Genomic DNA, 19,543 nt, shown 5'->3' with positions numbered 1-19,543 from the left:
GACCACGAGTCTGCTCCTGAGGTCTCATCTGACCACGAGTTTGCGCCAGTACCTCCTGAGGTGTCAGCATACGCTGTAGAACCTCCTAAGGAGGTGACGTCCATTCATGAACTCACCGTCTTGTCTGCCCATGAGTCTACTCCAGAGATCTCATCTGACCATGAGTCTGCGCCAATACCTCCGGAGGTGGCGTCTCCTGCTGCAGAACCTCCTAAGGGGGCAGCGTCCTCCTATCATGAACTCTCTGCCCATCGTGTCACGGCCAAGGAGGCCTATCATGAACTAGTTGAATTAGGCATGAACTAGCCATAGTTTTGCCTAGCTTCATTGCCAAAGTTTTTGCCTAGTTTCTTAGCCTTGTTCATTTGTTACTTCGGACTGCTCTCTTGGATTTTGACCTTCTGCCTGCTTATTTTGGATCACGCTTTTGTCTTGCCCTACGTTTTGCTGTGTGTTTGGAGATCGACCCTGCCTGTCTTGACTACGTTGTGTTTAATAAAGCTTGCACCTGGATCTATCACTCTTCTCAAGAGTCCCGTTACAGGACTGTGATACTAGTGAAGTATTAACAATAAAACCTAAAACGATTGAAACTCTCTATATATAATAATAGAATAATAATAGTCGCAAGAAATATATGAGCTTAATTTGTACTGATTGTTAGGATATGATCAGAATTGAGTGTCGGGGTAAGCAGAGACAGATGTGTAGGTCTTCAAAAACTAGCACATAAAATGGTCATTTGTGACAGCGGTTGTACAGTAGGCCAAAGGCATCTGTCCGTGGATGTACTGTACATTGCTAAGCCATCACTTATCCATTATTTAATAATAAAAGTGAAAATATTTTCTTACAGCTCAGACTGTGATTTCTGCAATACAAAACACAATTTAAAGCAGACTTTAATCCAAGAATTAAACCAGAATCAAAGCCACGTAATCACTGCTGTCATTAACACTTTAAAAAAGCATGTAATGGGACAAGTGTTTCAAAAGGAGCACATGCATTATATATTTCTGTTTAATTCTTATCATTTTTGGAACTTCTGTATAATACTTTCATGTCATTGACACGTTTCATGTAAATGAATGTATGGAAAGCACTGTTTACTTCATCTCTTCAATCACACAGTATAAGAGTGCATATGAGCGGCGCTGCACACACTATTATAATGTCTGATAAATCCTGATACGTGTAGATCTCATTAGCACAAATGTATTTTGTGTTATGTGTAAGACTGGGATTCTGAACGACCGAGCTGAGATGCCTTTTCTTTGCATAAGACACTTTACAAGTGTTTTATTGTTGTTTTTTTTTAATGGCTTTCAGAAAGTGGTGGGGACCAAATCAACTTCTGCAACAATGTGGTAGGGACTCATCCTACCCACAGAATACATCTACGCTCTACTGTACACTACTGCAAATAAGCTCAGAACCCACCAAACCTCAGATAAAAAGCAGTAAATTCATTAATTGTGCTCTAAACACATGCTTTTAATTTGTGATTTTAACTACTATAAGTTGTAAGGTTAAACAATAAGAAAAGTCTCATAAGAAAGAGTTGATAGGAAGAAACTGAGACAGGGTTAAGGATCTTAAAGGGGTCATCGGATGCCCATTTTCCACAAGCTGATATGATTCTTTTGGGTCTTTATGAAAACTCTATAATATACTTTGGTTAAAAATTCTCAATGGTTTTGTAAAACAACACCCTTTTTACCTTGTCAAAATCAGCTCTGCAAAAATCATCTCATTCTGGTCGAGGCTGATTTAAATGCAAATGAGCTTGTAATCCACTGCATCTTCAGCGGCTCAGATGTCGGGAGTAAATGACGACCACTATGTTCATTATTACATCCAGCAACACAACACTTCAATCGCTCAATCTGAGATATTCTTGTCTAACTTACATCCCTGCTCCGACATCGAAACAAAGAGGTTGGCCTGTTACAGCTGGTCTCAGGTAAGACGCTCATGTCAATCAACTATCGTGGGAGCGGCCTCTGTGGGTGTGACGCCACAACGACAGGCATCTGAGAACGGCTCGATTTGAAAAAGGGGATATTATTTTTACAGATTAATTAAAAACCACTGCATGGATTTTTATCATTATAATGTAGATTTGTACATACACTGACAACACACATTAATGTTCAAACAACATGTAAAAGCGAACTTAGCATCCGATGACCCCTTTAAGATCAGATAGAAGTGTAGGCCACAGACATTAAGACAAAAGAAACATCCAGATAAAAGTTAAAAATGTCATTATTTAATACATTTGAAGTGATTATATAAAAAGCTGTAGTGGGCTTATTTAGAACACAGGTGGCCGTAACTGCTACATATCTACCTGTATCTTATTTTGCCACATTATTATTCACACATCTACATGTAAGGGGTTAAAGGTATAGCTCACCCAAAAATGAAACTTCAGTCATTATTTACTCACCCTGTCATTGTTCAGTATGCCGTTCTGTCTTTTTCAGAACATGAAATGCATCAACAAATAAATAAATAAGTTAAAAGAAAAGATTTCTCACAACTTGTGTTCTTTTTCTGGGTGAGTCGGAGTGAACTGCTGTTGTAACAGTGTCTCGTGAATATGCGGCTGCACACAAAAGACAGCCAAAGCCAAGTTTTTCTTTAAATAATACATTACATTCTGGTTCATTTTTCACTAAACCCTATCAGTATATGACGGGTGTCACATGGGTCCATTCCTGATTATGTTTTTTTTAAAAAGCTTGATGCCGATTGCTATCCATTTCCATTATATGGACAATTACAAGCTGGGCATTTTTTTAATTCTCCTTCTGTGGTCTGAGGAAAAAAGGGGCATATGGCATTAAAACAAGCCCAGGGTGATTTTTTCCACAAAAAAAAAACAACCATTTAAGGTGTGCTTAATAGGATCACTTCCCCAATATGCAATCCATCTTATATCATGACAGCTTAAAAAGTAAAATATGAATATGTTTGAAAACTTTTTTTCTTTTCAAGGTAAACTCAATAAGTTGTTGCTTATGATTATCTGACTCTTAAGGCTGGAAAGCACTACATGACTTAAGATCAGACGAGATTTTTAAAACACTGTGCATCAAACACTTACTGATTTTGTAAACAGTCACAGAAGGAAAAACTGGCCATAATACACGAAACGACCGAGAATCGTACACTTCGAGATTTTAAAGCTGTTCTGATCACATGCAGAGTCCTGTGCTTTGTTGCATGACAAATGAAAACAAAGTGTGTTTGACATCCTCCCACTGGAGTCTGTGACCATCACGCACTACTTGATTTTCTACGAAATCTGTCAAATCACACTAGTGTCAGCTTCAAAAAATAAATACAGAAAATTAGAGCAAAAATCGTGTAGTGTACTTCAGCCTTTATTCCTCTCTAAAGAACAGACGGTTCCAGACTCTTTCAGGACACATATTGTTCGTTTACTGACAGTGATGCTGGTTCAGTGCTTACTCGGGAAGTCTGAATCAGTCAATCAGTCCATTTCAACATGGAAGTTTTATTTGTTGTTATATTGTTTGGTTTGCTTGTTTTGTCTGTCTACCTTAATGATTTTATGCTTTGTAAAAGTTAGAAAGAAGTGTTTGAAAGCGTTTTATACAGTATAGCAAACACAGTAATAGCAGCGGCCCAGCGGATCGGTCTGGTGTCTTCGTCTCTTGTGAGTGAGACTCAAATGCACTGCTCAGTACTTGATTTGTAAAACTGTTTTTACTGATAAAAAAAGACTGCACTTTTAAACGTAAAACATTTCTGTGTGTTCATTAAAGAATTAGGAAATGTACGAAATGTTAAAAGATCGTCGGCCTTGAACATACAGGACAAATACATACTGTGTACATTCAGCTGTTTTGCCTTTGCTCTGATAGTCCATGATGCACTGTATCAGGTGATGATTTTCATCCAGCATCTATGCAAGAACAAAGCAAAGAAGAAGCTTCGTGAGCTCAGATAACTGCTGCTGCTATTACACAACAATAGTCGAAGAACAGCAAATTGATTTTAAGTGGCAAATCTACGGATAGTAAGTGCACTTCACAAACATGAATCGCATGCTACAGAAAGGACAGGCGTTTCTAAAGCAGACCGATCGATATTACTTTGAGTTGACTTTTGCTGACATCACCCTCTGATTTTACTTCGACTGATATTATTGGAAATTATATTACATATAATATTGCTGACATTAGCTGGTTCACTAGTAGTGACTGTCTGATTTCAACCGAGACTCTGTAAGTGACATCCCGCCAACCAAGCGCAAATATTCACTCGTGTTTACTGAACTCAAAATCGCACAAAACAACTTTCTAACGTAAACCTGAACGATTAGTAATAATGCGGTACAGTGTGTGTGTTTTTGGTGTCAGCGCATTTAATCGCTAATCAGTGAATCTGGTCAAGTACACTGATGTGTCATAGCGGAATAACCGCGCGCTCGGGTTCGACTGGGACACAGAAGCAGTAAAAGTGTTCCGGTGTTCCGACATTTGTGTGTCATTTTCTGCGTCTGTTTGTTCAGGAGTGAAGCGCCGTCTGTCCGCCGCGGACGCTCAACATTCATCATCGGATCCGGTCCAAACAATACCGCTTACCTTCTGTATGGTTTGTTGTGTGACCTCTCCTTTCCCCCTCGGACGCACAGCTGAAAATGTAACAGACATGTTTTCAGTGTAAAAATGATAATAATAAATGTTTTATCCGAATATATTATTCCGCGTTGAGGCGCTTATTACACTCCGGGCGAGTATTGCTGTTGAAACACAGGGGAGTCTCAGCGCCTGAGTGTCACAGTCTCGCATAAAATGAACCGTTGCGATAACTGGCCGATGTCAAGCACACAAGCGCGTCGAATTGTGCTGCAGCAAGCTGGAGATGCAATTTTCGCGCTCATTCATAAATAAATGTATTATGTAGGGAAGAACCTGACCTCCTCCTGTCTCTCTTGGTATAATCTATTCGACTCTATTGGGCCGGTGCGGTCCGTCACGCTGTTTTGGATTCACCAATAGAATACGTCATTTTCCCACGGAAACGACGGACAAAGCCACAGTGATGTTCGTGAACGGCTCCTTTGAGTGAACAAAGAGAACGGGCATTTTGTAACTTCATGCAGACAGTGAAATATGGTTTGTTTTGTTTTTTGCCACACTGCGCGCTCAAACGCCTCCGTGCGCTGACACAGAATGTTGTTTTGATGTCATCAGTCACACGTGCACGTGCACACGATCTCAACATTCACAGCAATACTACGATTCAGCCATTTACACATTGTAATTGATTTTTTTTTTTTTTTTTTTTTTGTGGCACACCGTGTACTGTTTGGAGTATGATTTCTTTTGAATAATATAATTCTTGAATGTATCAAACGTGTAATGTTTGATGTTTTTATTTATCAGACTAATTGTAAAAAAGGTATTATAAAACTGTAATGTTTAGTATAATTACATTAAATCAGTTAATTTGTCTTAATTGTAAAAACCAGAAGTTGTATTGAAGATCCATTTGGGAGGTGAACGCGTCGAGCTGAGCCAAATGATTGTGTAGAGCAATGCATGTTAAGTAGCTAACGTTTCTGCTAAAACAACAACAACAACAACAACAACAATAATAATAATAATTTGATTAAACTTTTTTTAATTTTTACTGAAGGAACAGAGTGGTGCCTGTTCTAGTCATCCTGGAATATGAACACATGAGGATGTGATGCTCATGAATATGGTTGTTTGAGAAACAAAAAGCTACACACTGTAGTTAAGGTTACTGTTGCAAAGAATTGTTGCAAAACATGCAACAAGCCAGAAATGTATTAATCACTGCTATAATGATTAAATACTAACATGTATCTCATTTAAGTCCAGATGGTGACTTTTTTTGGCCAGGCGGTGGACTACAGACTGTTAAGCACTTTGTGATTAATTTATAACTAAAAAGAAAACAATGCTTTCATTTATTTTTGCACCATAATCAAATCGGACAGGCTCCATGTTGATTATTTTCTCCACCAATCCTTTTTTTGTGAATTGGAACGTGTGCAAAGCACTGTGGGAGACTGAAGGACACATGGGATACACTTGATGCATCCTTCAAAATAACCCCCCTCAAAAAAAAAAAAAAAAAAAAAAAAAAAAAAGACACAATATTAATAGGATATTTCAAATGTAGACAGCACTTCATGACATGGCAGGTCAGACACAGCCTGCCAAATAAACCTGGGAACACATCCCAATTTATTTCCTTTGATTTTGTACTAAAACAACTCATTAAAGTGTCTTTTTTAATCTTTATAATAATACTCGTATAAATGTATGTCTTTTACGTAGAGAAAAAACACACACCAGCATGGGATAAATAAGTAATAAGTTTTGAAAAATAACCACATTAACACATTCAAAACAATCATTTTCTGAAAACACTAGAGATTCTGTAATTCAAGGTATATACACACAGTATTTAGACAGTATAGACACTTTATACACACACACACACGAGAAAGCAGTAACTACTACGATAAATATTTGTAAATATTTTTAAATATTGTTTCAAACCCCCCCAACCCCCCAACCCAACCCGTTTTAACTTCCATCCATTACGGTACATTCAGCCTTAACATAAGAGGCACTTTTTACCCCACATATACCTGCACATTTTAAAAAAAAAAAAAAAAAAAAAAAAAAAAAAAAAAAAAAAAAAATGTATGAAGTATAATAAGTGGCTTCACTTACCCTGAACAAAACTGAAAAGCACTGATAAGACCTTTCTCCCAAAATGTGGTCTATAACTTTATTATTTTTTGCTACATAAAGCCACATATTAATAAACATTACATGTATAATAAAATTGGAACAAAACTTAGCATTTCATCAAGATGTTAACTGATGGACTGGAGTGAACTTGTGGATTGTGATTCCACATTTTTAATCGGCCGTTTGGACTCATTCTGACGGAACCCATTCACTGTAGAGGCAATGCTACATTTCTCCAAATCTGATGAAGAAACGAACTCATCTACATTTCAGAAGGCAATTTTTTTTTCCTACCCCTCTCAATGATTTTAAACACTCTGATTGTATTATTGAGGTTTGAGGAATTAAAAGCCATTCACAAAGTGTCAACTTAAACACATTCCGTGACAAGACAGAGTCCATACAACCACCACAGCATACAGAATCAAGACTTTCATTTCCTATGTTTATTATTAGTTACAATCAAGAACAAGATCCCCTTACAATTTTACACACGCACAAAAACAAAAGGGGTAATACTAAATAAGAATGTATGGGGGATCACATACCATAGGCTGAAGTTTATCTACTCCATCTAAATGGATTTTCCTGAATGGCTGTTTAATTGGCCGTACATGCAAATAAAAGTGCCATCCCAATTCAAATGCAAAAATCACTGATCGATTAAGGTGCACTCACAGGTTAAAGTTGCGAGATTCTTCACACACATTAAACAAAAAGGAAAACGCCGTTTCAACATCAAATGAAAAGTAACAAACGATGTAGCTGTTTTTCACAGGAGGGCAAGAGGAGGAGAACAGTCTAGTGATATTTACCACTGAAGGTTTGGGACACTGGAAAAAATCAAACTCATAGACAAAACCAAATCACCATGTCCCAGAGGAAGGCGGGATGTATCTGGAGGAAAGGGGTATAAAGGAAGAGCAATTTCAGCCAAAGCAGGAGCCATTCACTTACAGCCAACATGCACAGCTCATCAGGAATCGAGCAGACAGTGAAGAGGGATCTGTGATGACGGGCAGATTTCAGAAACAGAGGAAGACTGACAACACGTCGCCATAAACACACAGGCGAACCGTTCATGTTCAGGACGCTTCTCTCTTTATGGACTTAAAACTACAAATATCCTGCATTTTACAGTGCCGTCCTACTCGATGACATGTAGTTTAGCAAATGGAGCAAGATGCACTCACTTCAGGTCTCACAGTCGTCCGCTCCCTACTCTTTGCGGAACGGGATGCTGCACGGCCCCTCTGCCTCGCCGCCCTCTGTAATTACCCCGAAAACCACGGCCTCTCAGAAACCGACCGGGAACGCCGAAGGTCTCGACGTTGAGTTTTCTTTCCTCAGCCCACGTGGTTCGCCTGGGAGAGAGACCGACAGAGAGAGTCACCCAAAAGAAACGCTCCTGCCGAAAAAAATACAAACGACTTCTACCTTGACTTGAGCTCCGAGGAGACGTTATCGAAGAAGCACTTCGCTTTATTGTAAAAGCACTTGGGCCCGAGAGGATCCTCCTCGACGGCTTGTCCTGGGTCAGGGTCAGGCTTGTCCTGCTCTTTATCGCCGCTTTCCTCCGGAGTCTCTTTTGGTTCTGACGGGACAACGGAGAAACGCACAAAAGACACCACGACTCACTGCAGGCTCAAAAACAGAAGACGGCAGATGAAGGGCAGGATGTGCGTGGAGAAGCGCAGCGTTACCCGTTACGCTCAGCTTGTCTTCAATCTCTTTCTCCAGGTCGTCTTTATTAAACTGAGCATTTGCCATTTCAAAATCAAAGTCGGACTCAAACTGCAGGGTGCTGGGCTTCGCGTTGCCCACGAGGATTTGACCTCGGCCGCGGTTCCTGGACCGTCGCGTTCCTGCAAGACACCGCACGTGTGAACGGGACGCTGCATTCATTTCTACAGGACAACAAACCCTTCCACCTTTACCCTGTCTTCTCCTGCTGGTCGGAGGCTTGTTCTCGTCATTGGTTTGACTCGGTCCTTTCAAGGCTCCTTGCTGTGCAGCTGAAACGACAGCAGACAGAAGGCTTACGCTGCGAGGAAATGAACGAGAGGATAAAGAAAAATAAACACTAACAAGCAGCATGAGGGATCCTAGAAAACAGGCCAAGTCAGTTACCATTTTCATTTTAGGGTATTGGAGGCCGAGGCCTGTCCCGACACCTACGTTTGTGGTCTTGGCTATCGGAGTGCCTTAAACACCAAATCCACCTTCAGTACTGCTACAGACGCACATTGTATTAGTGCAGAGACAAGTGAAGAATGCTAGCGACGCTTACAAAACAGGAAGGAAGTGCTACAATTAATCTGTTGCATTGTCAGCTACATACGAACTACTGAATTCAGCACTGATTTTTTTTTGGGGGGGGTCCAAACACTGGACATGTCTAGATCAGCACAAACCACGTCTGCTTCCCAGAACATCCCTCAGCTCTTACTCCGATTGTGACTCACCGCTGACGGCAGCACCTCTCTGGGCCTGCGGTCCTCTGCCGCCTCTCTGCGCTCTGCCCGTTTCTCCGCCTTGCTGCTGCGCTCCGGTCAAGCCTTTCTTCTGCGTCGTTTTTTTCCGCTGGTACGGTCTGAACAGCCTGTTCGACCATTGGGCCTCTCCTCACAGGAACGCCATGCAAACCAGACCCTTAGAAAGAGCGACGACGAAAGTCACTTTAGGCGATGGGACTAAAACGTGAAGGGAGACATTTCAGAAAAGCACCTAGCGTCAGCTTACCGAGGCCCAGAGCCGCCGCCGCCGCGTACTGCTGGTTGAAGAGCGAGCTGGCCGCGAGCTGGCTGTACGAGGGCAGCATGCTCCTGTAAGGACTGTAGCCGCCCTGCGAAGGGTAATGAATGGACGACGTCCCGACAGACGACTGACGGAGAGAGAAATAAAAATCACAGCGCTGCCATCTGAAACAAGGGACGCTTGTCGGAACGAAACGCACCTGAACAATAGCGGGGTCCTGAGGAAGACTATGGTGGATCTTCAGAGGCTCACAGACGGTGATATCTTTGATGTCACTTCCTCTGAAGATGATGTACTCGAAGATCTCATCCCTCGGCGGCACGGGCCGGTCTGTCGGTCGGCCCTCCGTTCCAAAAGACCTCACTGACGAAAACAAAACAAAAGCTGCCGTGAGACTGCATCTTCAAGAAAATTAGAGCTCAGACTGAACCGAACTTCACCCCTCCATGAAACCAGTGACGGGACAGCGTCACACACTATAAGCAATTACTATGAAACGAACAGGAAGTTGTGTTACGTTTGATCAGGTCTTCGTTAATAATTTTCTGGACCGTTTCTACTAACGGATTAAAAACAGCAGATTTTGTGAACACGTGACACACGAACATTCTCTGAGCGTTTAAACACATTCTATGATCAGATTTAACAGAACTGGCTCGGAAAAAAACTACTCGTTTTCGTCCTTTTGGATGCCTACGATCAGTTTACCACGTGGAAACCAGGTTGAACTGGCCTATATATTCACAGGACAGGACACTCACCTTTCGCCAGGGCCACAGTCGAATTGTCGGTGTCAATAGTGTATAATATTCCCTCATAGCGAATCTGAGCTTTAGAGATCAGACTGATCTTACTGCCGATGTAAGGAGTACCGCTGCTCATTGTGTCAACACAAACAACTTTTAAACGGAGCTCGAATCTGACGAAATCGCTTCAGATGCACATCTGCAACACTGCCGCCATCCTGACGCTCCTCAAGTCTAAGCTGTAGTAAAGAAAGAAGGCGCTCACCACTGTGATTTATAAGAGATGATGATTTACCCCGCCCATCATTTGACCCGCTGCACCTGTCCCACATTTTCACTAAACAAATACGGCATTTGTTATGTACAAAACGGATATTTATTTAGGAAATTCGTTTTTAAAGAAAATTTTTAAAAAGTCCGTAACGCACAGGAATTTCTTGGGAAAAGCCCAACTTTATTCACATGCTTCCATAATAAGGCGCTGAGCTTGTCTGCCAACCGCCAATAAATTAAGAAGAAGAAGAAGACATGTCAGGTCAGCATGGGTCCAGAGGGAATCTGGAGGAGCTGGACACGCAGCAGTTCTGGATCTGGACTCGCGGTAAATAAATGTGTGTGTGGAAAGGCAAGAAATGACAGACACTGAGCGGTAGGTGGCGCCATGTGCTCATGACACCAGCTCGCCATTAAAAATAATAGAAGAAGAAGTAGACGTGTCACGTTCGTCACGTTACAGTTGAGTAGAGTAATGCCATATCTGATCCGCTGCTATGTTGTTTGAGAAGCACATGGCGCGGCTGTGCGGCAGGACTGTGTGTCCCGGGCTGCTGCTGCTCCAGCGGGCGCACAAACACAGAGCAGCGCGGCTCTCCGAGAAGAAGCTGGTGTGTATGATCCTCCACAGACACACGCCTCACAACGAGCGTCTGACTCCACCTGTCTGTCTCCTCACAGAGCCGCTATTTCGTGGATCATCGCAGGGTGAAGGTTGTGGCAGGATCGGGAGGGAACGGAGCCTCCACTTTCCACAGTGAGCCCCGGAAAGAGTGGGGCGGCCCAGACGGGGGGGAACGGAGGCGCGGGAGGAGACATCATCATCAAAGGTAATGCGTTAAACCGTGCATTTACTAACTTATTATTTATTGCCTTTCGTACACACATTACTGAAAAACTACAGTTGTACTGTAGAATAATAAATAGTTCTACGGAATGTTTCTCACAGGGAAACTGCTGTACGGCGGCTCCTCTGAGAGGATCAAGTGTCATAGCAGAGTTTTCTCAAAGATGTTTTTTTTTGTTGTTCTGTCATTATGGGTTGTCAAATGTAGACTGATGTGCATGTGATGCAGAGAAAGGAAAGTTCACATTATTTTACCGGCTTTATGAAGTTATATATTTTTTATATAAAAAATGATATTCACGTTATTTTTAAGCAGGTGGCAAGAATTTGCTTATATTACCTGCAGTACTACAGCTTCGCTACGTGTACGAGTGTGTACACCTGTGTCTGCTTACACACCGACGAGACGCTGAACACACGTCCACGTCAAAGACCGTGTTAATAAATGTGAATGTCACTGTATATTAATGTCACTCTTATTCTGAGTGAGTTGTGCGGTGATAAAGAAATATTCCACTCTGTCGAGTTAACTTGACAGCGCCTTTCCCGTCGCTCTTATTCGCAGTGGACCAGCAGGTGAAATCGCTGTCCTCCGTGTCAACGGTGTATCGTGGGAAAGATGGAGAGGCAGGAAGCGGTAAAAACTGCTTTGGACGCAATGCCAGCCCCACCTACATCTCGGTAAGTTTCCCTTACGAGCACATGCAGGATGTAGTAACTGCTTTTTTGCGTGTGAAGTCAGGTGTATTGCGTCACGCTTTGAACGCAGGTTCCTGTAGGCACCGTTGTGAAAGAGGAGGGCCGGACGCTGGCAGACCTCTCGCACCACGGCCAGCTGTACACGGCTGCATACGGAGGCGCGGGGGGGAAGGGGAACCGCTTTTTCTTGTCCAATGAGAACCGAGCGCCGCTGACGGCCACGCCAGGAGAGAAGGGCCAGGAGCGAGTGGTTCAGCTGGAGCTGCGCACCATGGCCCACGCCGCACTGGTCAGTGCTCGTCCAGTGTCCAAAATCACTCACTCACTGTCATGTCCTTCCAAACCCTCATGCAGTTTATTCTTCTGTGCAACACAGAAAAAGATATTTTGAAAAATGTGTGTAGTCAACCAATATTTGGAGCAATATTTGTAGCTAAAAGATGTTTTCATAAACTGTAGACCACACAACAAAATAACAACTGACTTTGCACACAAAACATGGCGCTAATGATATTGGTAATGACATACACGTAAACAAAATGATGTTTTTTTTTGTTTTTTTTTAAAGGCAATATTTGGGCAAAATTTGTCATATTGCGACTGTAGTATATTACTATATTTTTTTACATATATATTAGAAATAATAATAATAATAATAATAGTAAAGACAGAAATATAATACACACACTTTACGTACACTTAAGGACTCCAATATCACTGTAAAAATGACTAGTCAATCTCATAACAATATTTAAGCAACAAATGCACAAAAGAACAATAAACAAATTACAAGCATAGAACCGTCCATTGTGTATGTACTGTAGAAAGATGCATGATTTTTGTGATGGGAAATGGCATTTTTTCTGACTGCGATCAAGTGTCTGTTGACTGAAGTCGTGTCTCTTGGTTTGGCAGGTTGGTTTTCCGAATGCAGGCAAGTCATCTTTGTTGCGGGCCATCAGTAACGCGCGTCCGGCTGTGGCGGCGTACCCCTTCACCACGCTCAAACCTCACGTGGGCATCGTCACGTACAGAGACCACCAGCAGCTGGCAGGTGTGTGTGTGTGTGTACTTGTTTTTGCTACATTGTGGGGACCAAAAGGATAGTAAAACCTGAAATTTTTGACATTGTGGGTTAAAAAATGATGAAAAATAGTAAATGATGTTTATCTGAAAGTGTAACGATGCAAACTTGTTTTCTGTGAGGGCTAGGTTTAGGTGTAGGGAGATAGAAAATACAGTTTTTTACAGTATAATAAAATTACGCCTATGGAATGTCCCCATAAAACATGGAAACACAACGTGTGTGTGTGTGCTTGGTGTTGTTAAGAGAACCGCTGAAGCACCGACTCGTCAGCCGTTACAGCCCTTGTTCTGTCTCTCCCCGTTTCAATGACAGTGGCCGATATTCCCGGACTGATTCCCGGCGCTCATCTGAACCGCGGGCTCGGCGTCTCTTTCCTGAGGCACATCGAGCGCTGTCGGGTTCTGCTGTTCGTGTTGGACGTGTCGTCCGCGGAGCCCTGGGAGCAGTTCCAGCAGCTGTGCTTCGAGCTGGACCAGTACAAACCTCATCTGTCCCAAAGACCTTGTGCCATCGTGGCCAACAAAATGGACCTGCCGGAGGCCAGAGAGAATCTGGAGGCTCTGAGGAGCCGCGTCCATCAGACGGTCATTCCCGTGTCTGCGCTGACCGGACACAACATGGGACGGCTCATCCTGCACCTCAGAGAGATGTACGACAGCTACCCGCAAAACGCCGCCTGCTCGTAGATGAAGAGATCTTCCAGATTCCAAGAAATCTTCATTTCCACGGATGTAGCTGAGGCCTTCCGTCTGTTTCTGCCGTTGATCTAGAAAAGCACTTGTGATCAGGCGACAGCCATTAGACCTGAATTACACTGAACATGACAAGCTACTGCACATCAGTCTTTCAGTGCTGTCATAATGACATAGAGCAGGGACTTTTTGCTCTCTACACGTGAGGATGCCAAAAAGGGAAGTCATGTGACTCAGAGCTCGTGCACACTGGTATAGTCGGCCGGTCATTACTGCAAAATAAACCCGAGCTTCTGCACATCTGGCTCTCGTCACTCACACGAGCTTATAGGCTGCTGCAGTGTAAAAAATATTTTGTATTTAATGTATTTTCTGTTTTTTTATTAATAAACCTTAATTATATTATTGTAAGTAAATCATTACACGCTGTTCGATTTAATAATGGTTTCTAATTTTCTGGTTTAGAAGCAATGCATTAAATGAGCTGGTCTCAGACGTGTCAGATATGTTCAGGTCATGGTGCTGGTGTCGCAATCTAGGTTCCTCTAAACTAACGTTCAACTGAGGAAATGTGTGAAATGGAGTGTTCAGATGTGATGATGGGAAAACCTCCGTTTCTGAGATGTGCACTAAAAAATAAAAAACACAATTTGTTGAGTCAGCTTAAAATAATTTGTTGCCCTGCTGCCTTAAAATTTTAAGTTCAGTCAACTAAAATAAGTTTAGTCGACTTGAAATGTTAAGTTGTACTAAGTAACAACTTAGATATTTGTGTTTGCCAAACTTAACAGATGGGTAAGTAACCCAGCTGCCTTAAAATCTGAAGTTGATTCAACTCCAATATCTAAGTTGTCACTATAATTTAACATTTCAAGTTGAACAAACTTTTTCTGAGTTGACTGAACTTAAAATTGTAAGGCAGCCAGGTTACAAATTATTTTAAGTTGACTCAACAACTTGTTTTTTACAGCGTGGTGCCGGCGGCTGCAGTTCTGGGCAAACTCCTTTCTCCGATCTAAAGCCCTGTCGAATCTCTCGTGTGCGCGTGAACCCGGCCCGTAGAAGCGGAGCAGACAACCTCGATCCGAACTTTGACACAATGTACTAAAGTCAGCTTATGTTCAGAAACTTTCTGTCAGTTCTTGCAGGTTGAAGTTGAAGGTAATTTGCACATCACCAGAAGGCAGTCAAAGTCTGTTGTGTGTGCCACACTTCTTGCTGCCAGTGGATGGCGCTCTGACTGCAACCCACAAAAAAACACATCTATGTGTTCAGCCTCCAGGACCAGACATACCAGTTTGATGAGAACAACGTATGTGCTGCAATGGGAGTTCACCTGTACATTTCTGGTCAGACCAGTCAGTGCTAAAATGATCAAATTTAACTTATTTGTCTGCAGCTGTGCTCTTACAGCCAAAACACACTTCAGCAGCTCTAAGCAGAACAGAGTGTTTATTCAGTAAGGTCACGCTGACAGAGGCTTTCAAAGCTGATCGGATCAACAGAGGAACAGATTATCTTAAGGCTTTCCGGTTGATCTTCATCCACACTGGTCTTCCTCAACATCCCATAATATGCCCACCTGTTATCTGTAAATATTTTTAATTGAAAATATGTTATCAGACTCCCTAGTCTCTTCCCAGACGCGCCGACCTCGACCGCAGAACGAGACGTTATTCGCACGCTGTTTCTTAGTGTTTGTGGGCCGCGTCAGCGCCGCGTGGAGCCGATCCGGCCGTCCAGATCACCGTGACCCCTGACCTCTGCGGCACAGCACAGCACACCCAGAATGTGATTTCTGCCGACGCCTCCTCTAGAAACAGTTTGTATGTATGTATCAGAGAGGTTTTTTTTGCTTTTAAATCATTTAATGGGATGATGTTAATTCATATGTGCATATGATTAATTCAGGATTAATTCATATGTGATCCCTGCCTGTGAACAAACAAAGGACTTGAATGTTTTATTTATTTGACCTATATTAGTTTCAGTGAATGCACCATAATCACTAAAATGACGTTTGATCTCTTTAATGTAGTACATTGTTAATAAAGGATGAGCTGCACAATCAGAATCTGATGTGAAAGTGTGCAGTTTGGTTAGTGACACTCATTGCTTTTGCAACAAAAGATGGCAAAGCCTTTTACACTTTAAAAATATGTTAAGAAATGTTTCAATTATGTTAACCAAAAAATGTAAAGGCTTTTTTTATTAAATGATATTCATCATAACCCAACCAATGGATTACGTGACAATATTATTTCCTTCACTTTTATGTCTTTGCAAATTTAAGACATAGTACGGCCATTTTTAATGTCCAATACGTTGTATACATTATCATACATATAAGACAAAGCCTTGAATTCGTCACACGAAAACCAAAAAGACATTTAAATAATAAAACTGAATTACAATAATAATTTAAACAGCACTCAAACTTTATACAGCTGACTATTAAAGGAGTAGTTCATTTTGGAATTAACCTTTAAATGAAATGCTGCACTGACTCCACAGTATGGGGAAATTCTTCATCATAACATTTGTGTTCAACAGAAGAGAGAATCTCGCACAGGATTGGGAACAACAGTAGAACAAAGGTGAACGTGACTGCGCCAAGTACAACGTGTTCCTGGATCGACATCCTTGTTGATCCTGGAACAGCATTTCAATCAGCCGATCAGAATTGAGGGATAACTTTTCAGGAAATATCAGTTTTAGGCTTACGATCAGAGTTTGATGCTTCTACACCCGTGTTAATCAGCTATCATTTCCTTCTGATTTTAGGAATAAGTTATAGTTATGGTTAGGTTTAGGGGTAGGGAATGGGTTAAGTCTATATTTTTGGACAGTGATGTTGATCCAGGATCAACAAAAGATGTTGATCCAGGAACATGTCGCACTTGGCAAAATCACGGCGACCGTAGAAAAAAAACACTGGTTTTCGTAGTTAATCATTTCACAGCTTTATTTTTTTTTTTTTTTGTCGGTGCAAAGCTCAAAGTATTTGATTTCTCCACGGAAAAATAATTCTAAGAGCATGGCAACAAATTCATTCTTTAATTAAAGCTGCAAGCAGCGATGAAAGGGCCCTCGCACCCGGGCTCACCGCCGACCGGTGGCGTTAGGAAAAACAGCGAACGGTGGGCAGTATGCCTTTAATATAGTAAATACAGGAGGAATATGTCAAAGTCATTTACATGTGCCAGCTGGTGGCGCTATGCCTATAGCTGAATATTAGCCGTGTGTATGTGTTCAGGTAAGCACTATTATCAAACATATGAAGTTTGGTGCAGATTGAACATGGTATGAATGAGTTAGTGCAAAGCATGACGTATGTTGTTGTCAGCAGGTGGCGCTATGATTATAACTGAATATTGGCCTTTCACATGTCTTCAGGTCAGGACTCTTACCAAACAAGTGAAGTTTGGGGCAGATTGGACATTGCATGCCTCTTTCATGGCATTAATAAGATGCATTAGCACTTAGTAAGTGCTGCTAGCATGTTTAGCACAAAATGGCATATTTTGCTGTGCTTTTAATAGTCCACCACAGTGTTAAACATGTCACTTCCTGTTGTCAGCATGTGGCGCTATGACTATAACTGAATATGGGCACTGATGTGTTCAGGACCGGACTGTTATCAAACGTGTGACGTTTGAGGCAGATCGGACATTGTTTGCCTGAGTTACAGCCACTTCCTTTTTCATGGCGAAACATCGAAATTTGTCAAGAATCGGATTAAGATCGGAAGATTGGATTAAAACTGTAGGAGGAGTTTGTTAAAGTACGGGGCCTGAAAATGGCAAAAACTGCACAAAAATCATACCGGAAATTCAATATAACGGACTTCCTGTTGGGTTTCGGATGTTGTGCCAGGAGACTTTTTTTGTAGGTATTGGTGTGTTACAGGTGTGTACCGAGTTTCATACATGTTTTTTTTTTTTTTTTTTAAATTCAGTTTCATCATCAAACAAAAAGACACGGCAACATCGCACATTTCAAATTGCAAATTCATTTGCAAAACAATAAATAAACAACAGCAGAAAGAGAAAACACAAAATAAACACAAACATACCAAAAAAAAACAAAACAAAGAAAATTCCAGGGCAGTTACATAAATGTGAAAAGCTTTAACATTTGTTTTGTTTTTATGAGCTTCTTACTTTAAGATCTCATATTGGAGAGAGTTTCAAGGTCAATTTTAAGATAAGTGTTACAAAATGTAATATATAATAGTTTCTTCTGACTTACTTTTGACTTGTGAATATAAAACTTTGCAAAGATAATTACAAGATTTATAATATAAACCTGTTTATCAGAAAAAGAGGGGTTTTGAAAACAAAGTAAAATACCATGAAAATCTAAATTAAGGGGTTTGCTTAATTTCTTTGTTATGTCTATTTTAAAGTCAGTCCAAAATAGCATAAGGGTGATAGAAAAAGAAATGTTCAGTATCTTCTACATATATATTACAAAAAGTACATTTATCACAAACTATTAATATATCTGCTGACGGCTACATTTACAGGGTAACATCTGTGAACAATTTTGTACAGTATTCTTTTACTTTCATCAAATAAAGAAAGACCATTTACAAAAAGTTGGGGATTTTCTAGGGTTGTATTATTAGTGTTTGTATCTGAGATGTTTTTTTTTTTAAGTTATTATGCCATTGGGAAAAGCCTTAATTACTTTGTTAAATTCTTTTTCATTTACAAAAAAAAGCCATATTTTGTAATAACATTAGAATAAGTGTACCATTGCCCGTTCTTCAACAATCGGTCTTTGTCAGTCACGTGCGTTTATTATCTGTGACGGCACTGAGGCGCCATTTTGAAGGCATCGTCGCACTGAGCCGTGAACTGAAGGTATACAGAGCCGTACAGTAAAGCCCGTTTAAATCATCATACTGGAGAAACAGAAGCAAACCAAGTAGATATGGGACCGAGATCATCTCAGCAGAAGTTTTAGGAACCCTAACTTACATAATTTGTCATTAACAATTAACGCTGATCCATATTAACGTTACCTGACTGCAAAAAGTTGAGTGCTGCCGGTGTTAAACCTAGTTGGAAATATGACGTGCTCTTGTTTACGGTATAAAAACGTATATTATTTACTTACAAATACACTTATATGTTCTGTTTTTGTCTACCATTGATTTGCACATTCCCTTACACCATTAATACCATTAAACTTTACCCTGTTTGTTCAACATTTTCCATACTTCTTTTGGCTGATAACAAGTACTGATGAGGAGTCAATCAAAAACACATTTATGAAAATGTCATTATACATACTTTATTATAAATACAACACTGTGTTAAAAATCAGCTTCAAAATGCATAACAGAAGATGTGACAAGCATGATGAACATCAACATACTGCTAAGTGGACACAGTGCAAGTACTACAAAGAAAGTTGAATAATAATAAAATGAAAATAAATAATAAAATTAATAATATTAATAATAATGTGATGATGATGATGATTTGATGCTTCTGCCAAACATTTCTGATGACCCTACATGGATTCTTAAAAGTGCTAGATGATCTGACACATAATTAATAGTTTGTAGGTAGAACACATTCTGGCACACACTTTTACACTGAATGGTTTCTCTGTGGAAATCTCACAGCAGTCAATCATCGCTATACTGTGTCCAAAGGACT

At 40.9% G+C, this 19,543-nt stretch overlaps 3 protein-coding genes across 7 annotated transcripts in view; 1 reads left to right on the top strand and 2 right to left on the bottom strand.

Moving 5' to 3' along the window:
* The window catches only part of LOC127162209 (calcium-responsive transactivator-like), a 54,003-nt gene extending 48,797 nt beyond the window's left edge, over positions 1 to 5,206 (bottom strand). For 2 of the 5 annotated variants that reach the window (XM_051104981.1, XM_051104982.1), the window contains exons 1-2: positions 4,620 to 4,918; positions 3,861 to 3,937 (exon numbers count right to left, since the gene is read on the bottom strand). In XM_051104981.1, the coding sequence (XP_050960938.1) occupies positions 3,861 to 3,937; positions 4,620 to 4,688 (146 nt within the window). In that variant the 5' untranslated portion in view covers positions 4,689 to 4,918. Of the gene's footprint in view, positions 1 to 3,860; positions 3,938 to 4,619; positions 4,922 to 4,954 lie in introns of those variants that run through there. The other 3 variants (XM_051104979.1, XM_051104980.1, XM_051104978.1) reach the window with 3 other exon arrangements.
* A 1,992-nt stretch (positions 5,207 to 7,198) lies between these two features.
* Positions 7,199 to 10,545, bottom strand: lsm14b (LSM family member 14B). Its single transcript, XM_051104984.1, is given in 10 exon segments — positions 7,199 to 7,667; positions 7,964 to 8,134; positions 8,208 to 8,364; positions 8,474 to 8,635; positions 8,708 to 8,785; positions 9,236 to 9,308; positions 9,310 to 9,422; positions 9,513 to 9,654; positions 9,727 to 9,890; positions 10,289 to 10,545. Coding segments are annotated over 9 exon segments (1,173 nt in total). The 5' UTR covers positions 10,410 to 10,545; the 3' UTR covers positions 7,199 to 7,667; positions 7,964 to 7,971.
* A 423-nt stretch (positions 10,546 to 10,968) lies between these two features.
* Positions 10,969 to 14,276, top strand: mtg2 (mitochondrial ribosome-associated GTPase 2). Its single transcript, XM_051104985.1, is given in 7 exon segments — positions 10,969 to 11,157; positions 11,228 to 11,344; positions 11,346 to 11,376; positions 11,959 to 12,074; positions 12,163 to 12,381; positions 13,008 to 13,146; positions 13,492 to 14,276. Coding segments are annotated over 7 exon segments (1,110 nt in total). The 5' UTR covers positions 10,969 to 11,043; the 3' UTR covers positions 13,866 to 14,276.
* Positions 14,277 to 19,543: the final 5,267 nt, after the last annotated feature.

This window comes from Labeo rohita, unplaced genomic scaffold (genome assembly GCF_022985175.1).
Source record: "Labeo rohita strain BAU-BD-2019 unplaced genomic scaffold, IGBB_LRoh.1.0 scaffold_86, whole genome shotgun sequence".
Classification (NCBI taxonomy): domain Eukaryota; kingdom Metazoa; phylum Chordata; class Actinopteri; order Cypriniformes; family Cyprinidae; genus Labeo; species Labeo rohita.
The sequence above is the reverse complement of the archived record's forward strand: the minus strand, read 5'-3'. Positions and strand labels throughout refer to the sequence as shown.